General features: G+C 38.7%; 1 protein-coding gene across 3 annotated transcripts; it reads right to left on the minus strand.

The window, feature by feature from the left end:
• Positions 1–15320: 15320 nt before the first annotated feature.
• LOC131248554 (transcription factor LHW-like) lies at positions 15321–24631 on the minus strand. Of its 3 annotated transcripts, none has more exons than XM_058248887.1 (12): positions 24122–24631; positions 23737–24020; positions 20991–21080; positions 20376–20484; positions 19882–19923; positions 19532–19591; positions 17357–19195; positions 17174–17275; positions 16889–17038; positions 16264–16389; positions 15849–16152; positions 15321–15732 (listed from the first exon to the last, which is right to left on the minus strand). In XM_058248887.1, the coding sequence occupies exons 2-11, from the start codon at positions 23829–23831 to the stop codon at positions 15964–15966; spliced, it is 2802 nt and encodes a 933-aa protein (XP_058104870.1). In that variant the 5' UTR covers positions 23832–24020; positions 24122–24631; the 3' UTR covers positions 15321–15732; positions 15849–15963. The 3 variants fall into 3 exon arrangements, with proteins under 3 accessions (XP_058104870.1, XP_058104868.1, XP_058104869.1); XM_058248885.1 differs by having other exon boundaries at positions 20370–20484; XM_058248886.1 differs by lacking the exon at positions 24122–24631 and having other exon boundaries at positions 20370–20484; positions 23737–24096.
• Between the last annotated feature and the right edge of the window lie 2874 nt (positions 24632–27505).

A 27505-nucleotide genomic window follows, 5' to 3' on the forward strand; every position in this document is an offset into this window, starting at 1 on the left:
TACTTATTTGGTAGTATCCAAACCAGCATATAATTAAAGTCATGCTTAAAATCTAGCCTACCTGAGATTTGTAAGTCTGATTTTTGGGTGTCCATTCATCCTAGTGGGGCACATCTTCTGAATGGATTGGATGGCATATACAGAACGCGGCATGCACCACACACCTCTTGGAAGGTTTTTAATGGCATGGTGTGTGTCCCAATCCTAACTTTTCCCTGTAGCTCCGTTTGCCCTGTACATGAAAAGTGCACATGTAAGATATACTTTATTTTTCATCGTGGGTCCTACATCTGACACCCACAAATGACACGTTTTCATTGGCTGGCACGCTACTTGCGTGCAAATGAAATCCATGTCCATAATAGCTATGTGAAAGACCAATCCAGTCATTATAAGGAAAAAGGTTGTATCACAAAAGAGGAGAAAACCTATGAAAACTGAAAAAAGGCACTACTTTATTTATTTCCAGCCTTCGTGATGACTACCATTTCCACCATGTTTGTTGCAACACTATCATATAAATGGAATGCAAGAACATAAACCATTATAGCTTTTGATCGTAGGGATCTTTATGAAATGCCACCTGTTTTCTGGTCTATATGAGCTTTGATGGGCCTCAATTTTGGGCATCATGAGGTTAAATGTGCACCCCTAGATGTAATAGATGTCAGACACACATCATATATATGCGCCCGTTTTAAAAAAAGGTTACTACAATTTCTAACACTGTGATTAAAAAAGAACTACTTGCTTGTAAGTGGAAATTGCCCTCTCATTTTACATATTTTGTACGTGGACTTATGTCGATATTATATATACAAGCATATACACCCATGAATAGGTAATGACTCAAGTCACACGTCCAACCAATTCGACCACAGGTTACAGTCCACCCAGTGGGTAACTTCCAACCTATTCAATAGGTTGGGCCTATAGTGAGGATTATGCAAAATTCAACCACATCCACTCATCAGGTGGACCACATGTTCCTTTTGTTATTTATCAACGGCTATAATTGTTTTTTATATTATGGTCCATTTGATGAGTGGATGGGGTTGATGTTTGTAGAAGCTAATCCTCATGTGGAACCCTTGACTGTGGGGCTCACAGTGATGCATTTGCCTTAAATCCACACCGTGCATCCATTTTGGAAGATCATTTTAGGGCATATGGCAAAAAATGAAGCTGATTCAAATCGTAGGTGGATCACACCAAAGGAAACGGTCGTGATTGAATTATCACCATTAAAAACTTTGTGGATTCCACCAAAATGTTTATCTGCCATCCAACCTGTTGATAAGGTCACAAACTCCTAGATGAAGATACCACACAAATATCATCTTAATCCAAATCTTTTGAGGCCCACAAGACTTTTTTAATGGTTAATCACCACTGCTTCATGTACTATAGTCCATCTGGGATTTGGAAATGCTTCATTTTTTGGATCATGCCCTAAAATGAGCTTTCAAAATGGTTGGACGGTGTAGATTTGATTCATATACATCACTGTGAGCCCCACAGTCAGGGGTCCCACCCACCTCGGTGGTTCTGGGGTCTCACCTAATCCTTGACCTAGTAGGCACCCTAGAACGTGTCTCAGCTTCTGTGAGGGAAAGACTTTACGTGCATGAGATCCATGCTGTCCATCAGGTGTAAAACACCTTGTTTGCCCTTCATTGCAAAAATCAGGCTGATCCAACACTCATCTGGACCACCCCATAGGGAATTAATACCCAAACCTCTAAGTTAATGTGTCTTGGTCCACCTGAGTTTTAGAATAGCTTGGTTCTGATAAATTCTTTCATCTTGATCAGAGATATTTGATAAATGGATTGGATGAACTATAGATCACACGGTGGGCCCTACACAACCAATGGTGGGCGCTCCACATCAATTGTTTCCAATGGTGCAACCTAACGAGAGTCAGGATACCTGATGAACGGATTGGATCTAATGAAAGTTTGATCTATGGGTGGTTGATACCCTCCGCACGGTCCTACTGGTAGTGATCAGGCTACTGCAGTGAATATTTTTTTTATTTTTAACAAAATTTCATACGGCTAGGATTGTGCCATAGTACTTAAACTTTCATCAATGGTTCGATTGTGGAGGCTTATGATTAATGAACGGCTCGTATCATTTTAAATATGTGCCATGTGATCCATTTAAGCATGAGACAAGATAATCAAACATACATCGAAGATAATCAGGATTTTCTTGTGACTTTAAAGATACGGCCAGCGATGAGAAATGAGACAATAGAGCATTTTGTAACAAAGCAGGGACGCAGGAGGTGACATTTCAGTGGAAGGCACAAAAAATGGTTGGTTTAGTGGTGAGACCCAAGATGGCATATAATACATGGTTGGCCCCACCTCTCATTAAAGTGTCCATTATCTCCACCAATTAGTATCATAGACATTTAATCGGTGATCCAACGGTATACATGGATTTGAGTGCATTCGGAATTCAAAAGTTGTTTGGCAGTAAAATAGGAAGTAAATGAAATACAAAGTTTGGATGTGTTTTGAAATCATTATTTGTTATGATTTTATTTAGAGGATTTTATTTATTTATTTATTTTTAAAGGTAAGAAAGTTGTACGTTTAACAAAAGTATTGCTAGGGTACCATCTATTATACATATGACATACTGATAATACATAAAACAATTAAATTATTGCCCGCATCACTAAGATTATATCAACAAAATGATCCAAACAGTCCAAATATTGGCCATGTAAATCTACAGTTAATAAACATTGTCAGGTCGCTCATTCGTGATTCTATGCTTATGGCCCACTCGAGGCTTATAATTTTGTCATTTTAGATTAGAATATATATTTTAATGAACTTATTACAATAATTCTATCAAATTTCTATTATTATATTACAAAATTTCAATGCATTTCTATTTCTAAATTCCATGCATTCCAATTACATGCTGCCAAGAATGTTTGAGAATTAGGAACCACCTTGATTTGTGGTTTATAATCTAATGCATTCCAAATACAAGCTTCCAAATGGCCCATGAGTTGTTTGGATGCGCTGCTGGATTTTCTTGTGTAAGTGATGATGTTTGTCTCACTTGTATTGGTGAGTGGGCTTTTTAGTGCCTATTTTGTTGGGTGGTTGATTTTGAATGGGTTTCTAAATAGGTTGGAAAACCCTCGCAAACCATGATTTTGTCTCCGGGTAACTAATTTAATTGCATATTCAAATTGGCCTTGAAATTTTTGGTGATTTTATGTTGGGTGAGTGGAGTTTTCGCCCAATCCACTTAATGGTTAAATATAGGATTAGCCCATGGCCAACCTATTAATATTGGGTTTTAGTATGGGTCAGGTCTAAGTAGAGATTGGCTAGATTGGGTCAGGCTTTAGGTAAGGACTAGACAAAGATGAACCAGACCCACCCTTAGGTCTGATCTACTTCCAAGTTTGGAGCAGGTGCATGTTTATTTGACTAATTTGTATTTCCCTATATAGGTTTTCCATAAAGCATCCATCAAAAGTCTTCTTTATGCTATTCTGTTTTTAGTTCTGACTCCTACTTGGAAAGTACTCAGGAAATTAAACCCAACCAACTTTGGTATTTGGGCTGTAATACATCCTTTGGTGGTTCTAGGCGGATTCTATTTTTGGTTAACCAAACCTAACCAACTTTAAAAAGTCCTAGGCTTGGGTGGGTTGACTTAACTTTGCAAGGTTTTAGATCTGGTCCATGTGATTATTTGGCATTTTGTTGAATCTTAACCCAAAAAGACTGGTCCAAATTCAAATCCAAACCTATTTATTATCTTAATGTGGTAACATTAGATTGGATCCATTAATTTCTCAAGTTGATATGACACACTTGTATTGCACCCATAAATGGTTATAATTACAACCAATACAAATAAATCAAGCTTTGATGGAATTTAGTAAAACATGGTTAAGGAAAAAAGTTCATTAAAATTGGGTTACAGTCATCCTCAAAAAATAGGCAAAAGAAGTTGGTCTTGAAAATGATTATGACTCTTAAGGGCGTGTTTGGATGATAAGTTTCTTTAAATAAATTACATATGCCTCAAGTAGCTTATCTTGGTTTCTACTTAATTAGCGTGTAAGTATATTGGATTATTCAAACACCCAATCCAGTAATGCCGTGTCAACCTTAATGTATGTGTTATATATCCATCTATTTGGCTAGATCATTTTAGTTAATTGGCCAGATCCAAATCTTAGGTGGACCACACCACATGAAACAATGATTATTGAACATCCACCGTTAAAAACTTTATAGGACCCACCGTAACGTTTCTTTGCCATCCAACTTGTTCATAAGGTCACATAAGTTTGGGATGAAGGGAAAACACAACTATCAGCTTGATCCAAAACTTTTGTGGCCCTGGGCAGTTTTTAATGGCAGACATTCAATCATCATGTTTCCTATGGTGTGGCCCACCTAAGATTTCAAACTGCTTCATTTTTGGGCTCATGCCCTAAAATAAGCTGGAAAAATGGATGGATGACATGGCTATACATACAACACACATCAAAGTAGGTCCACTGTCACTGCTTGACTGAACAGGATGTCTGGGGGAAGTGGATTGTTGGGTGAACCCAACTCCACGTGCTTAGGGCCCACCATGATGTTTCTTAGAAATCCACCCCTGTCCATCCATTTTTCTGAATTATGTTAGGAGGTGGGCCAACAAATGAGGCAGATCCAAATTAAGTTTAAATGGGCCACATTGATGATAAAAATGGAGATTGAACAACCACCATTGACATCTTTCCGAGGACCATTATGATGATTATGTGCCATCCAACCCGGTCATAAGGTCATTCTTACCCAATAATCACACGAAGAAACAGGTGAATATTTCAAGAAAATAAATGTGGGCCTCATGACTATTTCAAATGTGGAGGTTCAATACCACTGTTTTAAGTAGTGTGGTCCACTTAAGTGTTAGATCTTACTCATATTTCGGTCCACAATCTAAAATGAGCTAATGAAAATGGTGGACCAGGTGGATTTCTCAAACATTATGGCAGGACTCTTTAAATTTTATGTGCTCTTCCATCCTAAGTGGGGTTTAATAATAATTTTTCAAGCTATGTGGCCACCTTTTGGATCTTCATTATATTTGGACATACCGTATAAAATGAGTTGGAAAAGGTGGTGGACATAGTGGATTGCTCAGAAACATCATGGTGGGCCACACGACAACGACAATGCCTGTGGTTTCAACAATGGGTATTAAATACCATTGTTGCAACTTGTATGGCCCACTTGAGTATTACCGGTTGTTGCAACTTGTATGGCTCGCTTGAGTATGGGATCTACCTGTGCCCATCCATAAAATGATATGAATAAAATGGTTGACGGGATGGATTTCTCAAAAACATCATGGGACGCATTTCTCAACATGGGACGTTCATTCATCAACTCACAATGAACCGGTAAAAGTTACTTTGCTTCCCTTGACCCACTATAAGTTATTTTTTTCTAAGTTGAAAAGAACTTTTTTTTTTTTTTTTTTTTTTTTTTTTTAAATATATCAAAAAATTAGCTACTTAGCGCTATAAGTTACTTATTTAAGTTTAATAATCAAACAAACTTAAGTTGAAAAAGTAATTTATTAGCGTAAGTTACGTATTGGGTGGTATCGAAGCCACCCTACGGGCCTGTTTGGATACCACCAAATAAGTTACTTTTTAACTTATGTTTAGTCATTGTAGACACCCCCCTTTCAAAAGCAAAGCTAAATATTAACTGTTGACTTTACCATTGGCTTAGACAGAGAACATCAATAGCTTAAAACACGACATGAAGAAAACCTTTGCCTTAGATTGGCCCATACCCCAACTCATCTAAAAAACCAACCCATTTTATGGTCGATTTTAATGAGATTTCCTCCCAGGCTCAACCGGTCGTGAGCCTCACTCGACCAGTCGAGCCCTGGCTCGACTCAAAGTTTAGCGACTTTGGGTTTATTTTTTTCGTGGTGCTCCACTAGTCGAGTGGGCCGCTCGACCGGTTGAAAACTCTGCTCAACCAATCAAGCTTACACAGATTTGAGTCCGGATCTTATGCGAACTGTGAAAATTTGAGGCGGTTTTCGCCATAGTGTGGAAGGAAGTTGTCTAAACTATGAATAGGGGTGCCTATGGCTTTTTTAGATAATGCAAGAGAGTTTCTTAAAGCTTTGTAAGGGTTTGCTAAAGGGTTTAAGGCTATCAAATGTGTGAAAGAGAGAGATGAAGCTTGTGGAAGGGAAGTTATACTTGTAAAGGTAATCTACTGTGCAATCAAGATCTCAGCGCTTCTACGTCCTCGTGATCGGTGAGATCTCTCCATTTTCCTTTTATTCTCTTATTGTTTATTCACTTCTGCGTGAGTGAAGAAGGTTGTAACGTTCTACTTCATAGTGGATTGTTGATTTGGACGAGGTCCCATGATTTTTACCTTTTTGAGGGTTTTCCACGTAAAAATCTCTTGCGTTGTGTGGTTTGTGTTTTGATTTATTTCATTGCTTTATTATCCCATAATTTTGGTTTGTTTCGAAGGCTAGATCCTAAGGTTTTGTGCAAGGCCCCCAACAAAGTGGTATCAGAGCTAAGTTCATTGAATGGAGTGGGATCGGTTTTAAATTATGGAAGGTGACTCATTAAGGATAATCAGTCTCAATGGTTCTAATTGGACCATATGAAAGGTTAAGATGGAGGACTTACTCTATTGCAAGGACTTGTATTCTCTAATTCAAGACATATCAGCAAAGTCAAAAGATATGTCAGATGATGATTGAAAGAAATTGGACCGGAAGGTAGTGGGGTTTATTAGACAATGGTTGGACGATTCCGTATTCCACCATTTGTTTACGAAGACCTCAACCACTAGCCTATGACTGAAATTACAAGGGCTATATGAGAAGAAGACAGCTGGCAATAAGATTTTAAAATTTAGCCATTGTGCAAGCTCCACCATTTTAAATCCACTTTTGAGGAATAATAAATTGAATATGCATGTATAAACTTCACCAACATTCAATTACCATCCTTTCATCAAGCCCCACCAAGAAATGACTCCTCCTCATCATCATCTAAGTCTTATCTCAACTAATGTCATCTATACATAAATGCTGTTCCATCATTCCACTTTTTTACGACCATATCCTTAATTAAATTATAGGTCATCATGTCTTTTCTTACTGCTTCTTCCTTTTCTGTCTATCCTATAAACTCACTCTAACTGAGAGAGTTGTCAGTCTCTGTTGCACATGGCCAAATCATCTGACACTTAATGATAGCCATTGATACAAAAAGCACCTTCATGGCCCACCAATCAATTCCAGAGGAAAAAAGTCAGTAGTCCATATTTAAAAATGAAAAGACTATTACTTATATGGCTAAGATTCTCCAATTAGCTTATGCAATTTATACTATGGTCCATCCCAGGCAGGACCAACCAAATGGAAGGATAGGATCCACCAACCGCACAAGCCACATGTATGTTTGAGAGGCGACTGATCAAAACCGTTGATCAGGGAAATGTACAAACGGAAAGCACCTTAAAAGCCAAGACTTACAGTGGGAAAACCTAATTTTAGACCTTTCCATAGTGGTCTAAGTGGAAAACCATTATAGTTTTGGTACCTCAATTTAATACTAATTACAAACGAATGAAAAATGACATCCATTAAGTGGTCTCACCCTTCCCTTTTGTTGCTGACACCATCCAACTTATCACTTATTATGATAATGTAATCTCCTTTACACTGCATATCATCCTTTTCTTCCATTCTAAATTGGGTCATGTACAAACACAAATAATCACATTTAGTTAATCGCATGGTAAATTACAATGTACATGAATTATTGTGGGGCCCACCTCATGTTTGTAGGACATCCAACTCATTCAATAGGTTCACCCGACCATGAAGATCATCCAGCGCAAAAACCAGGCTAATCCAATCATCATGTGGTCCATACTGCAAATGACGATGGAAACCGCCCAAAATCCTAAAATTCACATGCGGCTCACTTGATGGTTGGATTGGCCTGATCTTTTTTTCAGGCCAGGTGATCGTCTTGGAGTGGACCTGTTGGATGGATTGGATGTCAAAACACAGGTCGTGGGCCCCACTGCAGTGGACTAGCTGTGATCCTTTCTCATGAACAAAAACCATGCAACCTTACGTGGTCCCATGATATCACTAATCTAGCATTTTTTTTTTTTTTTCTCATTCATGAAGAGGCCTTTGCATATATTGAAAAATGGTATCATCAAAAGGGTTGGCTTATATTCTAACGGATCTCTTCCTTTTTATCACCACCATCTCTAAAACAGATCTTATCAAAGATTAATTTAAAAAGAAAAAATAAAAATCAGTAATCCAAGATGACAACAAAACCAAAAGCCTATTTTGACTTTTAAAATCTTGGAAGTAATTAAAATTAGGGTTTGATGTGCCATCCACAAGTAGGCCATTCTTTTCTTCTTTTTTTTTTCCTCTACTTATGTGAGAAATACATACAGTGACACTCTCTTTCGGCGTGACGTCTACATGTCAAAGTTACACATGGCACTTTGTGATGGTGCCACACGTCATTGCAGTGGGCCACAGTACAAGATGGGGTTCAAGGGTTCTCAATTTAAACCACACAACATGCACGCCCTATGGTGCAACACATAGGCCTGTGGCATTGCACTGGGCGTTGGCTGGTGACTCAAGGAGAGTGCCTGAATCGAGCTTTGTTGTAGAGAAAATGGGTGTTGCTTAAAACCTCAGCTAAATGCTCTAAAGAGGTTTGTGCAAATGTATTCAGACACATTCGGCTTTTGCCTTTGAATCTGCATCATTCCAATAATCCAAATCGTTTACATGATAAGTTCTCAATTGAATTATCTCGGCCATCTGATGCTTTGGCTCTTTTGCTTTGAACACGAATGGGAATGGTCATGCGTAGTCTGTGTACTCAATTTGTTAAAATTTTTAATTTGAGAGATTTTTTTATTATTTTTTTTTTTTTGGGGACATCTCACATTCAAGTAGAGCCTTATTAAATTAGGGGTTTTTGTCAATAAAAAAGGATGGAATCCAACACTAGAGTCGTAATATGTCTTATTGTAATATGTGAGGATGTATTGGAGCAAACCTATAATTTAAAACCATTTCCAAGGCCTCTCACAATTAATTGGTATGTGTTGATTTGTTTGAAATGATTGGAGAGAGCACTCATAGTGCTCATAGTTGTATAGGAACATGTGGGCAGTCTAATCGATTAATCTGGACCGTCTATTAGGTCCATCCCACGCTTCATCATCTGTTGAATAAAACTTACCAATCAGCAATTTGAACCATGAACTCAATTGCCTATGAAATGGGACGCGAAGATTGTTTATCTACTCATAGGCCCAATCAACAAAATGAACCATCCATTCATTGGGTCCATGATGGATTCCTTATGATTCTGATCAGGTGTCAATTTGGTTAGATGATATCCTAAATAGCTTGAATATCTGATAAATATAAAGGAGGGGATGCTACAATGAATCCCTCTCCTTGGATTGGAATTCCCAACAACAATTTTTGTAGGGGGCACATTCAAGAAATAGCATGTGTTTGCATCATGATGACTGTATGACATTCACTTTATTCATCATTTGCTATAAATCATATTAGGACTTAGAGCCCAAAAAGTATGATGAGCCAAACTAAAAGAGCCCAAACAAAGGAACAACAAAGATGGGGAAATACATGCCATTGAAGCCTTCTTGGGCCCACAAAAGTTTTGGATTCACCTTTTTTTTTTCTCCTTCATCCTAATTGTAATTATCTTATGAACAGGTTGGGTGGTATATAAACATCACCATGGGCCTAAGAAGATTTTGGTGTAGGCATCCCCACTCCTATGCTCCCCATTGCGTGTCCCACTAGTGTTTTGTATCTACCTTATTTTTAAATTCCAACATATAATGAAATGGTACAATAGATGGATAGAATGGATGTCATACATGCATCATGGTCGGCACTATAAAGCTTTCATTGAATGCTCATTCTCATCTTAAAATGATGTGGGGCAACCGATGGACGGAATGGATATCAGACATGCATCATGTTGGGTCCCACCATAGATCTTTTGTTGCATGCCATCCTTGCAACAATGGTTCCCAAGGATCCTGGTCCAATTAAAAGTGGGAAGGGATACCCATATCTCTTGATCAGTGTACCTTTTAACGTGAAGTTATGTTATAAACTAATAGATGGTCTTTTCTCAACCAAAACAAGTCTACATTTTTCTTTCTAATTTCTCTCCTATCATTTGAAAAAGATTTCTTTCTCCAGCTGCACTGAATATGATAGTCTTAGTAGTACCAGTAATATAACTAATGGAATTAATGTCTTGAGTCATTTGCATCCACCCGTTTTCGAATTGAAAGTGCATATTTCAATTCCCTAAATGAGAGTTGGCTACCAAATCAAATAAGATTAGTACAATTAATGTTCCCTTTATAAATTTACACTACCTTGTGCCTCTAGATTGGATACCATAGAACGTGGAGTGTGTGTATAATCAACTGATCTAGGCATCTTGTAGGTTCCATCATGGATTGGCCCCTATCATAAATTGCTTTGATTGTGATATCTTAAACATTTAAGTAATAATAAAAATGAAAGCAAATCGCGTCCTACCCCGTCTAGATGGACTCAGTCTAAGAAGGGCTTTGTGGGGTCCACCATGATTTATGAGTTTTATCCATGCCATCCATCTATTTCGCCAAATCATTTTAGGACATAAGCTAAAAAATGAAGTAGATCCAAATCTCAGGTGGACCACACCACAGGAAACAGTGGTGATTGAACACTCACCATAAAAAATTGCCCTTGTAATGTTTATTTGCCACCCCAATTGATAAGGTCATACAAACCTAGATGAAGGGACCACACATCCAAAACTTTTATAGCCCCCGGGAATTGTTTAATGATGGGCTTTTAATCACAATTGTTTCCTATGGTGTTATCCACCTGAGATTTGGATCTACTTCATTTTGGGATCATGCCCTAAAATGATCCGTCGTCGAAACAGATGGATGGCATGGATATAAGACAAATAGATCAATGTGGATCCCATAGTCAGGGATCCACCCAAGCTGTACCCATGATAATGATGCCCACCGGTAAAACCTTCTTAAGGCCCATTGTGATGTTTACTTACCATCCAACATATTCATAAAGACACATGAACCTAAATGAAGGGAAAGCACAAATGCCAGCTTAATTCAAAACTTTTATGGCCCCCAAGAAGTTTTTAATCATGGGGGATTTTAATTCCTACTGTGTAGTCCACTCGGGCCTTGGATCTACCTCATTTTTGGCTTCATACTCAAAAGACTTGGAAAAGGAAAAAGGATGAATACATCACGGTAGGCTCCATAGAACCCATGCCTTATGTTTTGATTAGATATTCAAAATTCGAATCACAATGATTTCACTATCACTGAGTTAGAGACGAGTCACAAAACACAGTGCCGGCGAGATTTCACAGTGACTGAGTTTGAGATCTCATCAAGATGAGTTGACTTGTGCCAGTTTTAAGTCTTGAGTAACTGAGTTTTAAAACCATGCATTTGATTAATGAGCTTTCTCTCATCAAATGGTTTCTAATTTTTGTCCTTACAATATATTTTTTAGAAGTTATGGACTTTATTAAGAAGGCACCCACAGGTGACAAAGAATACAGAAAGAAACAACAAAAAACAACCAGCCAAGCCCCCCAAAATAATAATAATAATAATAATAAAATAATAAAATAAAATGGTAATGAATAACTTTTGTCCTTTAATGTTTATTTGCATGCTACTAATTAAAAGGTTAGGATTATCCAAACATTGGGGTTTTTGAACCAAGAACTACATTTGCTTTTGAAGATCAAATCCTATCCATGTATGCCATGCAAGAAACAAAAATCAGTTTTTGGTATATTTTATTGTTCACCACCAACACAGATTGTATCGCCTATATTGGACCATTTACAGGCCAATTCAACCATATCATTCATGCATCGTACTAGCATACAAATATATTATTATTATTATTGTCCCTGGTCTTAATTGTTTGATTTATCTTTTGTAGGTAGGGGTGGAAATGGGTTGGGTTGGCCTGAGCTGCTTATGTAGTGGGTTTGAGTTAAGCTAAATGAGTAGTGGATTAAGTTTGGATTGAAAAATGTGGTATCTTTAACTAATCATATATACAATCCTCAACACAATGGGGTAGCTTAGCATGAAAATCAATAGCCTTTGAAAGTAACTCAAGAGTTATAATTATTAAAATAGCCATTCCCCATAAGTACTGGGGTGAGGCACTTCTTACTACCACCGCCTATATGGGAGCGGATTAGTTGAGACTTGGATCCACCGAGGTGGGTGGGACACCTGACTGTGGGGATCACAATGGTGTATGTGCCTTAAATCTACACCATCCAACCATTTTCAAAATCATTTTAGGGCATGATCCCAAAAATGAAGCATGCCCAAATCTTAGGTGGACAACACTAGAGGAAGCAATTGTGATTGAATCCCCACCATTAAAAACTTCATGAAATCCACCGGAATGTTTATTTGCCATCCAACCTGTTGATAAGGTCACAAAGACTTATATGAAGAGACCACACAAATATTATCTTGATCCAAATCTTTTGTGGCCCACAAGAAGTTTTTAATGGTCAATAACTATTGTTTCCTGTACTATGGTCCATCTGAGATTTGGATCTGCTTCAGTTTTTGGATCATGCCCTAAAATGAGATTTCAATACAGATGGACAATGAGGATGTAGTCACATACAAGAAGGTGGGCGTCCTAGTCAAGGGTCTCACACACCTCGGTGGATCCCGGGATCCACTGAAGCCATGCCCCACCTATTTCTATATGATTAACAAAATACTCACTCCTATACTTACACATATATGGATTGGTTTTTGAATAATTCTTCAGACCTTAGTACCACGCACGGGGAAATAACAAGGTAGAATAGAAATGTCATCATATCTTAAATAGCTTTTGACCCTATGGCTTAGTGGTAGACTCACAGGAGTTTCAACATGAGTCATGGGTTCAAGCACCTATTGTGATGTGAGTGCCTTGGGTTTTTTTTTTAGGTGTGTGACTTGGTGTTGAAACTCTTAGTCTACCACAAAGGCATAAGTAAGGACCCAATCCACCAAAGCTATCCAAACCATTCATTTGATGTGTCTCATGAGGATGGAAAATTACCCAAAAATCAAAATATTCCATATCATATGAATTATGGTTTTTACTCTAGTTTTATAGTTTGGCCCACCTAAGTGTTGAATAATCCTTATTTAAATGATCAAGTTTAAACAAGGGGAGATGGAACGGATGGATGGGTGGATTTCATGCATATAATTAAGTGGGTAATCCAGTAGGTACCCACTAAGGCACACGAAAGAAATAGATACGAAGGAAAGCTACTTTAGATGATTAGGAATGTGGTCATGTCTTTGTGCGGTGGCTATTCATTTCTCATTTCTTCTAAGCTTTTTAGTGGTATGGCCCGTAAGCGTGACTATGAACCCATTATTGATTTTTTATTTTTTATTGTAAACATGTCATCCGATGGCTCAAATTGCATGTGGGACCAGACCCATGTGGGGTTGATGATGTGGCACCAAATCAACGTCTGTGATGGTAAACATGTGGCATGATGATCAGCATGACATACATGGGGTAGCTGTCTTGCAACTCTGATCCTTTCAGGCCACTAAGGCCTTGCAACGTCACCGTTAACTTGTAATTCATCTAGTGGACCCCCTCCATGGAGTGGCCACTGGTGTTGGATCTATGGTCATGATTCCCTTTTGATCCTAGCTGTTCGTGGTAGAGATTCTGAGTAATTTCCAAATGACTTTGTTAATCAAGCTTTTAATTGGTTTCCGTTTTGTATTAATATTGATATTAACATTATTTATTTTATAAAATCATTTTGAACCGTTAAAAATTAACATTAAGAAGGGATTAGCTTTTCCTAAATGAGAAGCATATTCCATTTTAGAAGAATGGATGATCCGAGCATTGAGATAATCGATTCGGATGTCTATAAAAAGGGATTAGAAATCCCATTGAAATACGAGAATAAACTGGAGAAAAAATGAAAACATTACAAAGAAAATCACCTAGGGTCCGGGAAAACATTCACCTTTACGATCATTAGTGTGATGATATTCCCCTTTCCATGAGAGGGGATTAGGTGAGACACCCCAGCCTCACTTAAGACGGTGCGGCCCTTACCGTGGGGCCCATCTTGATGTATGTATTATGTATCCACGCTGTCCATCCGTTTTTCCAGATCATTTTATCACATTATCCGAAAAATGAAATAAATCCAATTATCAGATATACCGGCACTACCATCCATTTTCTCATGTCGTTTTAATGCATGAGCCCAATAATGAGGCAGATCCAACGCTCATGTGGACCACACCAGAGATGACTCTTCCATTTAATGCAACCCAAGCTCACTATTTGTTGCGGTCCACTTGAGCGTTGGATCTGCTACATTTTTGGTGTCATACCTTAAAATGATCTGAGAAAATGGATGGACGGCGTGGATAAACAGATGCATGACAGTGGGGCCCACGGAGCTCTGGTCGGACGCAATCCGCTTCCTTGCAAACGGTTCAGGCTCAGAAAGTCCCTTCAGCGGATCAATCTTAAGTCGCCGGGTTTAGCCAATCTGGAAACTTTCTGGGGCAGGGTCCGTCTATGAAATGGACAATGATCTTGATAGCTGAACCATGGAGCCCACTTGTTAGAATAAAATCCCACGTGTAAAGGCGGGCATGTCACATCATCCTGTAAGCAACCTTGTCAACTGTTTCTTCCTACCTTCTCATATTCTAGTGTGCTGTGTGTGCAAAACCTCTCTCCACGCACCTAGTTGCATTTGGACTTGATTTGGCAACCTCATCACCCATCTAAACCATTCATTAAATCCAGTGCCCTCTTGAAAACCCAATACTCAATAGGATCTAAACCATAAATCCAATGGCATGCAAAAATGGATGGATAAAAATCATTCGCAGTAGTAGGTCCAGTCACAACTTTTTAGGACCATCAGATTGCTGTGATATTTGCACAGCAGTGGTGGAAGAGTGAAGTAAACCTAATGGACTGTCTGGATAGGAGATGTGGATACCAAGAATCCTGGGTTCATGGAAAGGTTTCCATACACAGGACACTTTATCTTACAGCTAATGTAATTCCTAGAATATCAACGGTTGAGAGAGAGAGAGAGAGAGAGAGAGAGAGAGAGAGAGAGAGAGAGAGAGCCCATTTTATTAAACTGAAACTTATATCTAACAAATCCCAAGAACCAATGACAAGTCAGTCTATAACTAGGTTAACATCATATAAACAGTTTATCAAAAGAACCCAAAACAACCAGCTAAATCTCATCCATTCATCTTTTCCCCTTTCTTTCTTTCTTTCCTTTTTTTCCACCTTAACATGACCAACATAGGGCCCACCATTTCGACTAGACCTTCCTAAGATCCCATCCCGTCCTTCGACTCCTGAAGTGCATTCACATAGATATTCGATTGTCATTTCCCTTTCTTGCAAGGCTGTCTGAAAACAGAAGCCATGGCCAGTCTTTGGAAGAAAAAAAAAAAAAAAAAACAAACAAACAAACAAACCCTTCCCAGCCATATTCATCATCTCCACCACCTGTTAAACATCATATATATCAATACTTTTCAAAACTGAAAAAAGTAGAAAAACAAGAAAAAAAAAAAAAAACTCAAATATTCATGTACATTCCCAGTCTGTCATAAAGAACTTACAGTATCCAAAATGCTGACCACAGTGGGTTGAGTTCGGAATCTGGAATACCAGTCATTGTAGGCACTCATGAGTCGCCAACTCACAATAATTCCAGACCAGACCCATATGCCAAAATTACTGCATTCTGTCTGCTAAGCTGATTGGGAGTGGCATGGGAGATTTCTGATAGTTGGAAAATACTGGAACTCCACCATCGGGAGCAGCAGTTGGCTGACCACCAGAACTGATGCCGCCCATTGTTGTTTCTTGTAGAAGTTGAACAAGAGAGAGAAATATATCCATCCTAGTAATCTCACGGTTTGCCTGCAGCATAATTAAGAACAAGTGATTGAGATTTTGAGGGGAAAAAAATATGGAAGAAACAAGGACTGATCTTCTGCGTAAATGGAAGGCTTTTGGGTTTTCTGTTTTCACCTCAACCACAAACCGTGCCCAGATCTTGCTGTCTCGAACTTCCATCACTCCCTTCAGGATAGTCAGGCCAAATCCTCGAATTATGTCTGCTATTTCGAGAAAGAAACCCCGTTCCTCACAGAGCATCTGTAACAGGAGATTTCAAGTGAGTGACCATTGGAGTTATCCAAGCAACAATCGAGTATAGGGATGATAAATTGGTGGGCTGGACCACCACCATGGGTGTGTTCCACCATTTCTTAAATGGTGGTCACTAATCAGCGCATACAAAGCATACATGCACGTCAATCCAGACAGCCTAAATCATTGGCCCATTATTGATGGATCATAGAACAAAATCAAACTGATTAGACCAATCTTAATGACTTGCTATCGGCCCTTTGAATTTGAAACCCTGCCACTTCCTTCCTTAAACATCCATTTCATAGCCAGCAATTGGATGGTCAGGATCTGAACAGAGAATTTTGGGGCGCGCTCCATCCACAACAGCACCCATGAATGGAAGGTCTGGATTGACATATCACGTGTGTGTTGGATGAATTGCCACTGTTCAAGGTATGGTGGAAAACATGGTCGTTTAGGTTTCTTTTTGAGAGAATTTAAATTGTATGGAAACAAATTTCACCTCCACAAGCATCTGGCCCGGGGGGTTAAGGTCCTCAACTACAATAGGGCAGACCATGGTTTGACCCCCTACTTCAAATGCCCATGTAGCACCGCCACCACTGCCACTCGAGTTGTCTTTTAAGACTACACCGCTCTCCTTGCCAATCATCTGCAAAACCATTAAGTACAAAATAATATCTATATGAGTCACCATGAACTCATAATCCTCCCAACTTGAGTGGTTAAATACGGATGAACATTGTTTTCAAAAGATATAAAACCATACTCCCGAAATTTTTCTCACCTTCGGCTCATCGACTTCTTTAAGTTTCTTTGCATATTTAGTCACACTTTGCAAGAAGAGCATGTGCTTGATGGTCCGGTCCAACAGAGAATCGATGCTACACTGTTGCATTCCATAAATTCAACATTATTAATTCCACATGCAATGATTCAAGCACATATCCGTAAGGAGAGCTAAAAGTACCTTTGCACCATTAGGCACAATCTCCCGCAACTCCTTCACTCGGTCTTGGATCTGCTGACGGTCCTTTGGCCTCGGTCGAGTACTTTCTCCAGGTCGAGCCCTTTTCCTGGTGACTTTTGGAGGTTCATCAACCCTCTTAGGCTGAGAGACCACTGCACTCTCGGCGTTGATATTGTAACTGCTGTCGATCCATGAACTGATCAGAGATGTTGAAGGCGCTTCTTTCTGACATCCGTGTGTTGTCTTCTCTGAATTATTTTTGGGCAGCAAACCCATACTTTCACTCAAGCAAGAAAGACCTGCTAATGGAACTTGATTACTGTACACCGACATACTTCCTGCTCTTGTGATCGTGGTTGTAGATGATCGATCATCTGAATTATTAGTAATGGAGCCTGCATTTCCAACAACAGCATCTAATAGCTGTTCAAGCCCAAGATCCGAGAAGAGTCCTTTAGCAGAACCATTCATAGATCGAGCATCCAATTCGGATATACACTCTGACACACCAGTCATCAGATCTGAGTGATTACCACACTGTTCTGGCAGCATAAAATCCTCCCAACATTCCAGCCCCTGGTTTTGCTTGAGATCCAATCCCAAACAATCAAACAAGTCGTTGTCCAGTTGCATGGGCCCACTCAAAGAGTTCTCTTTCCCATCAGAAACTGCACCAAGAGAATTTATATCACATGCAGTGGGATTCTGAACAGGTCTAAGTACGTCACTGATCGGGATGCCTCTCAACACATCACCTTCAATAAACCCGGATGAAATAGGGGCACCACCAACAGCTTGTAATGGCCCCCCTCTCAGTGGTGTGGGCAAGCCATTTTTCACAGGTTCTAGCACTGGAACCGTCCACTGGTTTAAATTGCTTACTGTGTTTGGTTTAGAAGGGGCAGATGTAGGATTCGTGGGTCTGAAGTTCCCCAGAAATGCTTGTATGCTCGCTGGTTCCCTTGGAAGTTGTGGAACAAGAGGAGTTACACTAGAATATGATTTAGAAGTAGATTGTTTGCCTTCAGCAGCATGAAATAATGGAGAATGATGCTGACTATCCACCAATTCCTGCATTCCATACCTTTTGTTAACCATGGTATCAGTTATGCCATCAACTGATCCGTTTGTGCTGTATAGTGGAGGTGAGGATGGGTTCCTGTGAAATTTTGGAAATGTATTCCCACAAGAGACATTGGCACGTAAATTTGTAAGAAATGTGTTTCGAGACCCTATGCCAGTTGCAGGTGGTAGCCGTTGGGTTGTTGACGTCAAAGCAGAAGCTTCATTACCCCATGTACTCATACTGGTGTTGTTGAGAAGAGAACTGTTAGCAGAACTTGAATTAGATTGGAGGACTTGTGGTAACTGCATGTTAGGTGATGAGAATATGACTTGGGCTTCTGCACCTTCTGTTTGGAAGCCATTTTTGAGGTGAAATGAAGAATTGTTCATGAAGGTGGCTGTCTTCTGATGCAAGCCATTTGAATCATTTGTTGCACATATTGAACTGGAGATTTCCGGTACAGCTAATGCATGAGGCTGCAGGCAACCATGGTGCAACCGTGAAGTCAAATGATCGAGGGATTGGGCATGATTTGATGAACTTCGTGCTTTTGCCATCATCTCTTTGCATATGCTGTCATGCAAGGGTTTGATGTTTGCATGACTGAAATAGGAGTTGCTAGATAGAAGTAGAGAAGCAAAAGTCCCATTCAGATCATTAGTTTGACGATTAACAGGCTTCCATGCATTTCCGGATAGAGAAGGTCCCAGTACACTTTGCAGCTGCTGAAACAAACTTTTGACATGATCAACAAACCCTAACTTCTCAGGAATCTGTAACAGCAGTGGAAAAAATGGTCAGTTCCAGAATATTACAATAGCCCATGGAGACTAACTTTTTAACTTGATATATAATCCTGAAAGTAAGTTATGGTGAAATGAGCCATGTTCTTGAGACGACTTTATCTTCAACTTCAATTAATTTCAAGAACTATAAAAATTTGGATGAATGATCTGAAGAAAATTTCAATCATCATCATCATCTAAGCCTCATCCCAGCTAACTGGAATCAGCTATTTAAAGAAACTTTCAAGTGCAGAAGTTTATTTTTCCAATTGGCACAAAAAAAAAAAAAAAAAGGAACTAATGTATGCTTTTCCATGTCCTTACCTTCTGGGTGGAACCAAACTGAACTACGGTTTGTGGTGATACAGAAATTACAGCAATTGTCTACAAAACAGAAACCAATTGTCAGGAGCCATGTCATTCAATCAAACATGCAGAAACTAATATGGCATGCACCATACAGAGTTGTGGGAATAGGAGAGGCAATTGTGGACCTAAAAAGGTCTCAGGCCCGATTTTTGAACTTAGGTATCAGGACTAACGGGCTGGGCCTACTCAGCTGAGCCAACTCATTGCCAGCCCTGGCAGGGAACCAATTATTTCAGGCTCAAAGATATAATGAAAGAGTCTATATGCCTCAAAGCTGGCATAACTAATAAGGAATAGGCACAGACCTTTATTCCAGCCATAAACTGATGGTACCACTCAGCAGTGTCCTGTAAAAAGATAAACAGGTCCAAATCAGTGCATAAAACCAACTCAATATCCATCTATCTACATCCAACTGCCTTCACCAGGAACAGAAAGTAGTTCTGGAAAAGGAAAAAAGACCAATAGAAAGCACATGAATAGCTGGAAATGAAATGAATTGAGATTTTCACAAGGAAATTTGTCCATTATTTTCAAGAGGAAATTTGCCCATTAATTTAACCCTAATGTAAGTATGAAAACTTGGCTCTTTTTTTGTTTCTTTTTCTTTTTTCTTGGCTAAACATGCATACATTTGCCTATTAAATTGCATCATAGCCTATCTAAGATTACACTTGAAGAACTTTGAGCAGCCAGTACCAGATCTACGATTTAAACCTCTGCCCAACCATTGGTTGATTTGTGTGTAGGAGAAGGGAACAGGAGGGGAAAATAAGATGAATCAGATAGCCACCTGTACCTGGAATGCAGCTTGATTGTCAACAAGGCCTTCTGGACTGGATACACCAAAATATGTATCTGAGAAAATCCAGCGGTGCTTCCCAGTAGAAGCAACTTGTCCAATGATCCTAAGAAAAATGACATTCACAAAATTAGCTCTATAAAGCAACTCCCTCTAATATCATTCAGTGACACAAAAAATGCATGTATTTGCAGACATCGCCAAACTAAAGAAAGAGGCACATGCATGATTGTCAAGGAGTAATGGGTAGAAAACACAGAAACCCAGAGCTCAGTAACAGAGAAACAGGCACTATTATCAAGACTCAGGAGGCATAGGATCTGCTAACTGGGTAATTAGTATGGATGAGAAGAATGATCTAGAGAGTATAAATGTAGGCCAAGATTTGAAAATCACTTTCATGACCACAAAAGAAATAATAATAATAATAAAAGAACAGATACAGCCACAGGGAGCCTAAGCCATTGACTGATCATACAAGACTAGGTAGTATCAGTTTGCAGAAGAAAGTCCAATCAAAACCCCAGAGATGGACAAACCATAACCTTTCAAAGAAAACAATGTGTAATGAAGAACTAAATCCAATAAAAACCAATAAAATGGCAAGCATACCCCTCTCCCACAACATGAACCTGATGAAGCATCTTGTTGGCCAGCATCGCAATGTGCTCCTCATGATAAGCATCTCCCGAAATCAACAACCTTGTATACAGAACATCATCCAATATCAAAAAAAGAAATCTTCAGAAACTGGAATTTATAATGCATAAGTCCCTCCAATTACTAGGCTCAAGACTGTAAACCATTAACGAACAAGTGCCAACACTAGAAATAAAGCAAGGACCTTCTACGCTGCTAAGCTGAGTTCTCAAAGCCAACGCAAAAGAAACTGGAGCAATCTTATGCAGAAAAAAGTAGTTAGGGAAGTCACCATAAAATGTGACGTTCCCATTATAACCAAGGATAGAAAATGAAAATGAGGGGTGCATCAGAAATACTCATGAATACTATGGGGACGCATATACAACATACATATAAAAAGGTAATAGGTAGCTAATAGCACTAACTTTCGATATCCACTGACCCAAAAAAAAAAAAAAAAAGATCCCAAATTGCTATCACGGACATTTACCCAACAGCCAATGTAACAAAAATGCCAAAATTTCATTTCCTAGGAGGTATCCTAATTTGAGGCCAAAATTTTCTCATGATTGATTGGCTAAACCCTCGTAAACAAAATTCAGTATTTTCTATCCTAGGGAATTAATGCATTTGGAGAAGAAAGAGAATCCTCAAATCTGGTTACAACCCCTGATCCAAAAAGATTGCCTTTGTTATATTTCATCTCTTCAACAGTTCTGTAATGTGTAACAACTTTATCATTATGATGGAATGAAGAACTTATGATTAGCGGACAATGGCTCCTTCCTTTGTAATAGAAAGTTGTTATTTATCAAAAGTAGAAAGGGAAAAATAAAAATAAAAATGCAAACACACAATGGCGATTAAAAAAAAAGGTTCGACTTTAAAAGTGATATGGGATGTTAGGAGTATGAACTCGTCAGTTCCTGAGCTTTTCTTCTTATGTCTGTTAAGTTATTGTCAGATGAAGTTTTCTAGGGAGGCTTGCTCGTCTTCAACATCTCCAGCCTACAGTGGCACACTTTTAGGGTAATCACAACTGTCGATATGGAGAATCACCAGAGAAAAAAGAAAAAAAGAAAAAAAGAGGATCATCATCATCATCTAATCCTTATCCCAACTAACTAGGGTCAACAGCTTGAATCTTGTTCTACCATTCCACTCTATTAAGAACCAAGACTTCAGTTAGACCATACGTCATCAAGTCTTTCTCTTACTTCCTCAACCCATGTCCTTTTGGGCCTTCCCCTTCCCCTTTTAGAGCCTTCAACTTGCACAAACTCACTCCTAACAAGCACAGTTCTTAGTCTATATTGCACATGACCAAATCATGTAAGTCAACTTTTCCTCATCCTATTAGCTATCAGTGCTACTATGTTCTCTCGAATGCATCCATCTTTAATTCTATCCTCCTTCACCTTGCCACTCATCCATCTCAACACCACATTTCAGTACACTCATCCTATGAACATGTTGTTCCTTAACTGCCCACTAGAAGAAAGGGATACAGCACAAAAATTACACCGAATGGACTATCTTAGACATTGCATTAGTAGCCTGCAATGGATGGTCAAGAAAAGTAGAAAAGTAGAGCTGAAAAAAGTATAAAAAGAGCAATAGGACAAAAACATCACCAATTGGACAGCTAGGATTTCCCAATTACTTTCTTTTTGGGGTGTGGTCCATTCACACGTTGATAAACCAAATCAACCATTCTGATTGCCAAGCTTTTCTCTAACCTTTATCGCCTAGGGGAATTAGTCCCACATCATATTTCCTTTTTGTTTTCTTTTTTTAAATAGAACACACAAATTGCAGAAAGCATCTCCAGTTTGCCCCTCTCATCAGAGGAAGTAGATTCCTTGGTGGTAGGCATTGTGGGTCCCACTGTGATGTATGCGTTTTAGATCCATGCATTCCATCCGTTTCACCCGCTCATTTTAGATCAAGAGGCCAGAAATGAAGCAGATCCAAAGCTCATGAGGACCACACCAATGGAAAGAGTGGGGATAATGAAACCGACCGTTGAAACCTTCCTAGGGCCCACCGTGATGTTTATTTCCCATCCAACGTGTTCTTAAGGTCACCCAGACCTGGATGAAGGGAAAACACAAATATCAGCTTGATCCAAAACTCTTGTGGCCCCCAAGAAGTTTTTAAAGGGGGCGTTCAATCACCACTGTTTCCTGTGGTGTGGTCCACTAGAGCTTTAGATCTGCATCATGCCCAAAAATGAGCTACGAAAACAGATGGTCGGCATGGATAAAACACAGAGTACCCCACAGCGCCTGCCACCAGGGATATGGTGGCACGATCACCAGGCACTCCACTTCCCTCAACAGAACACTACAAAGAAGAACTGCTAAAAAAGAAAAAAGAAAATTACAGCTTTCTAGCTAAACCACGCCATTGCAAAACAACAACAACAACAAAGGCAACACCAACAATAACAATACCAACAACATAAATAAATAAAAAATGAACTGAAGAAAATGAAAATAACAAAAAGAATCAGGATTTATATAAAATTTATTATTATTTTTTTTTTTTAAAAAAAAAAAGCAAATCTGAAACAAAAATGACAACAAAACATAATGCTGAAACCCATCAATGAACTAAAAAGTCGCCGAAAACAGAGAGAGAGATGATCTAAAGCATTCAATCAAACAGATCACATGCATGAAAAGGGAAAACCACAAATGCAGCTTAATCTTACATCGAATCATGGCATTTCGCCCGCCACACAACCCCATACGACCATCCATTGCTGCAACAGAGACTCCGAAGAGACTCTCTTATCTGCAAACCCATCTCTCCTTCACAAAAGAGGAAAAACAGAAACCTGTTCCAATCAAAACAGAGACTTCGATCCCGTTCTAACTTCCACGGCAAGATCCCCGCCCTGCTTGTGTCCGTCGCAGATCTCCGTTCCGTTTCCTCTCCGGCTCAGCAATCCAGAGCAACGGATCGTATCTTTCCATGAATGAAGAGATCTCCGAGCTGAAAATGCAAGATCCGATTAAATGAATAGCCGAAACCACTCTCCAACAGCTCGAAGCGATATTTTCTACACTCAAAGAGAAAAGATGAAGAAATCGAACCACTTTTCAAGCGGCTCTGATGAAAAGCGGTTTTCCAGAGCTGTTTTGACAGAGAAAGCGGTTATCAGGCAAACCAAAGCCGGTTTTCTCGCTGCATGTTTGAATGTAAACAGGATTCGACAGTTTTCTCCACTCAGTAGTAAGCATCCAGCTACAAAAATCGGTTTTCAGCAGCACAGGAGCAGGTTTTCCAATAAAAACCGGCGGTTTTCTGTAAAAAGTCGGCGATTTCAACTGTCTTCAAGCTTGTAAGAGTCTCCAACCGTAAAAACGTCGGTTGCTGCACGTCTTCAGCTCTATAAAGAGGCAGGAAAAGATTCTACGGCGAGAAAACGGCGATTTTGTTGCCGCGGAGGAGGGAAAGGAAAAGCAGTTTCTTACAGTCCGAATAGCGGTTTTGGGATGCTAATGAGTAGTTTTAACTGTTAATGGGCGGTTTTAGGGCAGAAATTGGTGGGTATTAATCTCGGCAACGAAATCTGATGGTTCGGAAATGAAGGAATTGCGATCTCGTGCATTTAGAGGTAAATATCTTGAAAGAGGATCTCCCGCGAGCCGGTAACTGCTACCTTTTCACCGGCTAGCGGCGGTAACAGCGGATGTGGGGTCCTTAAGTTTTTTTCATCTCGCGAGAAGTTAAATTATCGTATCGGTTATATTCCAGCAGTTTTACACGCAGCACAAGTGTCACTCTGGTAAGCTTGTGGGAAATCTACCGGAGCATCGGGTAGCCGGTGGCCCTCACTATGAGGATGATCATGTGAAGATAAGATCCACTCATCTGGTGGGCCACTCGTGAGTTGAATATGGAACGGAGTAAAGGATTTTTTAACCGGTCATTCTTTTTTGCATAGAGAATGTTCCAACACATTGATTAGACATTCTAGTTATCCGATTGGTAGCATCAACGGTTTTGATTACATGACGTGGATGGTCTAGATTGGTTTGCCTCCATGGCACTTGTAAGAGTTACCACAGTTTAACCTGAAATAAACATGTAGTTTATAAAATGAATAAAAAAATTAATAAAAATATGAAATCACACAAACGTCATTTATTGGTTTTTTTGGGTCAGCTTAAAAAGAATATAAGGGCCTCTTTTATTTTTCAAAGCTGGTGTAAATACCTGATGGTTAATTATTATCATTCCATGGAGTTTGAAAATTCAACCGAATTTTTGCCTTAAAAACTGGTTTAAAAGAGCTATTTTAAATTTTTAAACCCCAAAGTGATATATATTATATATTTATTCTATGCATCTATTTTATCACAATATTTTGAAGCAACAGTTGAAAAATGAAGTAGATTCAACACTCAAGTGACCTACACCAAAAGAAGTAGTAGCCCTGAAAGGTTTTTAATGGTTAATGTTTGATACCCATTTTCTCATGGTGTGATCCAATTGAGATTTGGATATGCCTCATTTTTTGGCTCATGTCATAAATTATGATGGCACATGGATGAATAATATGGATAAGCGACACACATCTTGGTCAAAGCAACTATTTGAAAGAGTAGCGTATACTTATTACCCATTTACACGTATATATCAATTAAATGAAAAATCAAACAAGCTAGGAGGATTAAGAGTTTCATTTCTCTTTTTCCCTGGTACAATAATTTCTTATTTTGTACTTTTTTTTTTTTTGGACCACATCATCACTAATGGCTTCAGTACTGCTACATTCAATGTGGACTGATGTCATAGTGATGAGATGGACCAATTGCATTACAAGAAATAGGGTAAGATATAAGAAACAAATCTTTATTTCTCAAGAACTATATTAGCTTTACATGATGAGGAGCAACACTTTTATTTCCTATTTATTTGTTGCTTCAATCGGACATTTGGGCCATGTAAAAGTGTGAAGCTTGACATGAAAATCAAGTGGTGGAATTTTTGAAATAATCGGCAACATCAGGTGAGCCACACCCATTCAATAAGTCAGACCATTGGAATATTAACACATGAGAAGCAGACCATCTCATTTCTGTCTCAAGTGATTTTTAAAATGAGAAAGAGAGAATGAATGGTGGGTAATCCATCCCCATTAGTCCTTATGGTGGCCCACTCCAATCCTAAAAGTGCCTAACTTTTACATTGACTGCCTAACATATGCCAACGACGTATATAAAGTAGATGTCATGTAATAATAGAGTAAACCTCGTGTGATGAACAGTGCAGAGTGTGAAGTTACATGCATTAAAAAAAGTGAATAATAAATATAATTTATATAATTCTTTATCAATATAATCTTAACCATTCATTATTAAGTAGTTTTAATTTTATGACAAAATTATCCTATGTTAATCAATGCTATGAAGACAAATTGCAATGATAAAAATGTCCAGAACTTTTGATATCATGCATAATAGAATTAAATAAGAATATAATCAAGAAAAGTTGGGAAAAAAAAAAAAGACATTGATCTTTGCTAAATATATTCATTGTTGAAATGATAATTTCACATCGCTTTCAGAGCCGCGTGATTTGTGAAAGTAAATCAGGACTCTTTGAGCTAAACAGCTGTCTGAGGAGTAGACCCCCATTACTTTTCAATTACCTTTCGCACCTAACAACCGTACCCGGGTTTAAACTTACAAGATTAACTGTGCTAGTGTACCTCGTATAAGTACTGTCTTAACCTTTTTTAGTACCATAATAACCTAAAGCTCTGTGGGTGAAACTTTCGTGAGATCTATCCTGCTATTATAATGAAATCCAAAAATCATGATGATTTTTAACTCATAACCTATAGGATGTCCACCATTAGTTTTGTACTGGGCACAGTAGTATATTAATATGTCATACAATTCATTGATTAGATGCGTTTCTTCCACAAGAAAAATAAAAATTTATAGTATTTCAAGACTTGGGTAAGACATATCATATTATCATTATTAATTTGGAGGTTTTATAGCTTATTTTGTTTGATGTAATTACATGTATTTTTCGTGTAATTTCTTTCAAATCAGCATTAAATGCATGCATCAAACGACGCCGCATGTTACGTTTGTACCACGCATATTATGAGGCAAACGGTGGGACATAAATACAGTGTATGAATGAAATCTACTCCGTTCATCATTTCAGACAGATCAGTATGAGACTTGATCCCAGAAATCAGGCCCATCCAAAACATCAACGGGCCACACCACAGGAGAACAGGGGATGGGATGCACACAATTGAAATCTCCCTGTATCCATGAAAGTCTTCGATAAAGCTTATATCTGGTTTTTCGCTTCATACTTTATTTAATCACCTTATGAACAGGTAGGATGTAATATAAACATTACAGTGGACTCCATATTTTAATGGTAGACGTCTCTACACACACATTTTTCTACGGTATGGCCCATTGGAGTTTTGCATCAAGCATGAT

This window comes from Magnolia sinica, chromosome 6 (assembly GCF_029962835.1).
Source record: "Magnolia sinica isolate HGM2019 chromosome 6, MsV1, whole genome shotgun sequence".
In the NCBI taxonomy this organism is placed as follows: domain Eukaryota; kingdom Viridiplantae; phylum Streptophyta; class Magnoliopsida; order Magnoliales; family Magnoliaceae; genus Magnolia; species Magnolia sinica.

Bases quoted from the DNA above. Each gene is read 5' to 3' on its own strand.
- LOC131248554 (XM_058248885.1), bottom strand. From the start codon at position 23,831: ATGGGTTTGCAGATAAGAGAGTCTCTTCGGAGTCTCTGTTGCAGCAAT. The intron at 20,485-20,990 runs GTATGCTTGCCA...CATTTTTCTTAG, and splicing joins GTTCATGTTGTGGGAGAGGG to GATCATTGGACAAGTTGCTT. The intron at 19,592-19,881 runs GTCTGTGCCTAT...TCTGTTTTGTAG, and splicing joins AGTTTATGGCTGGAATAAAG to ACAATTGCTGTAATTTCTGT.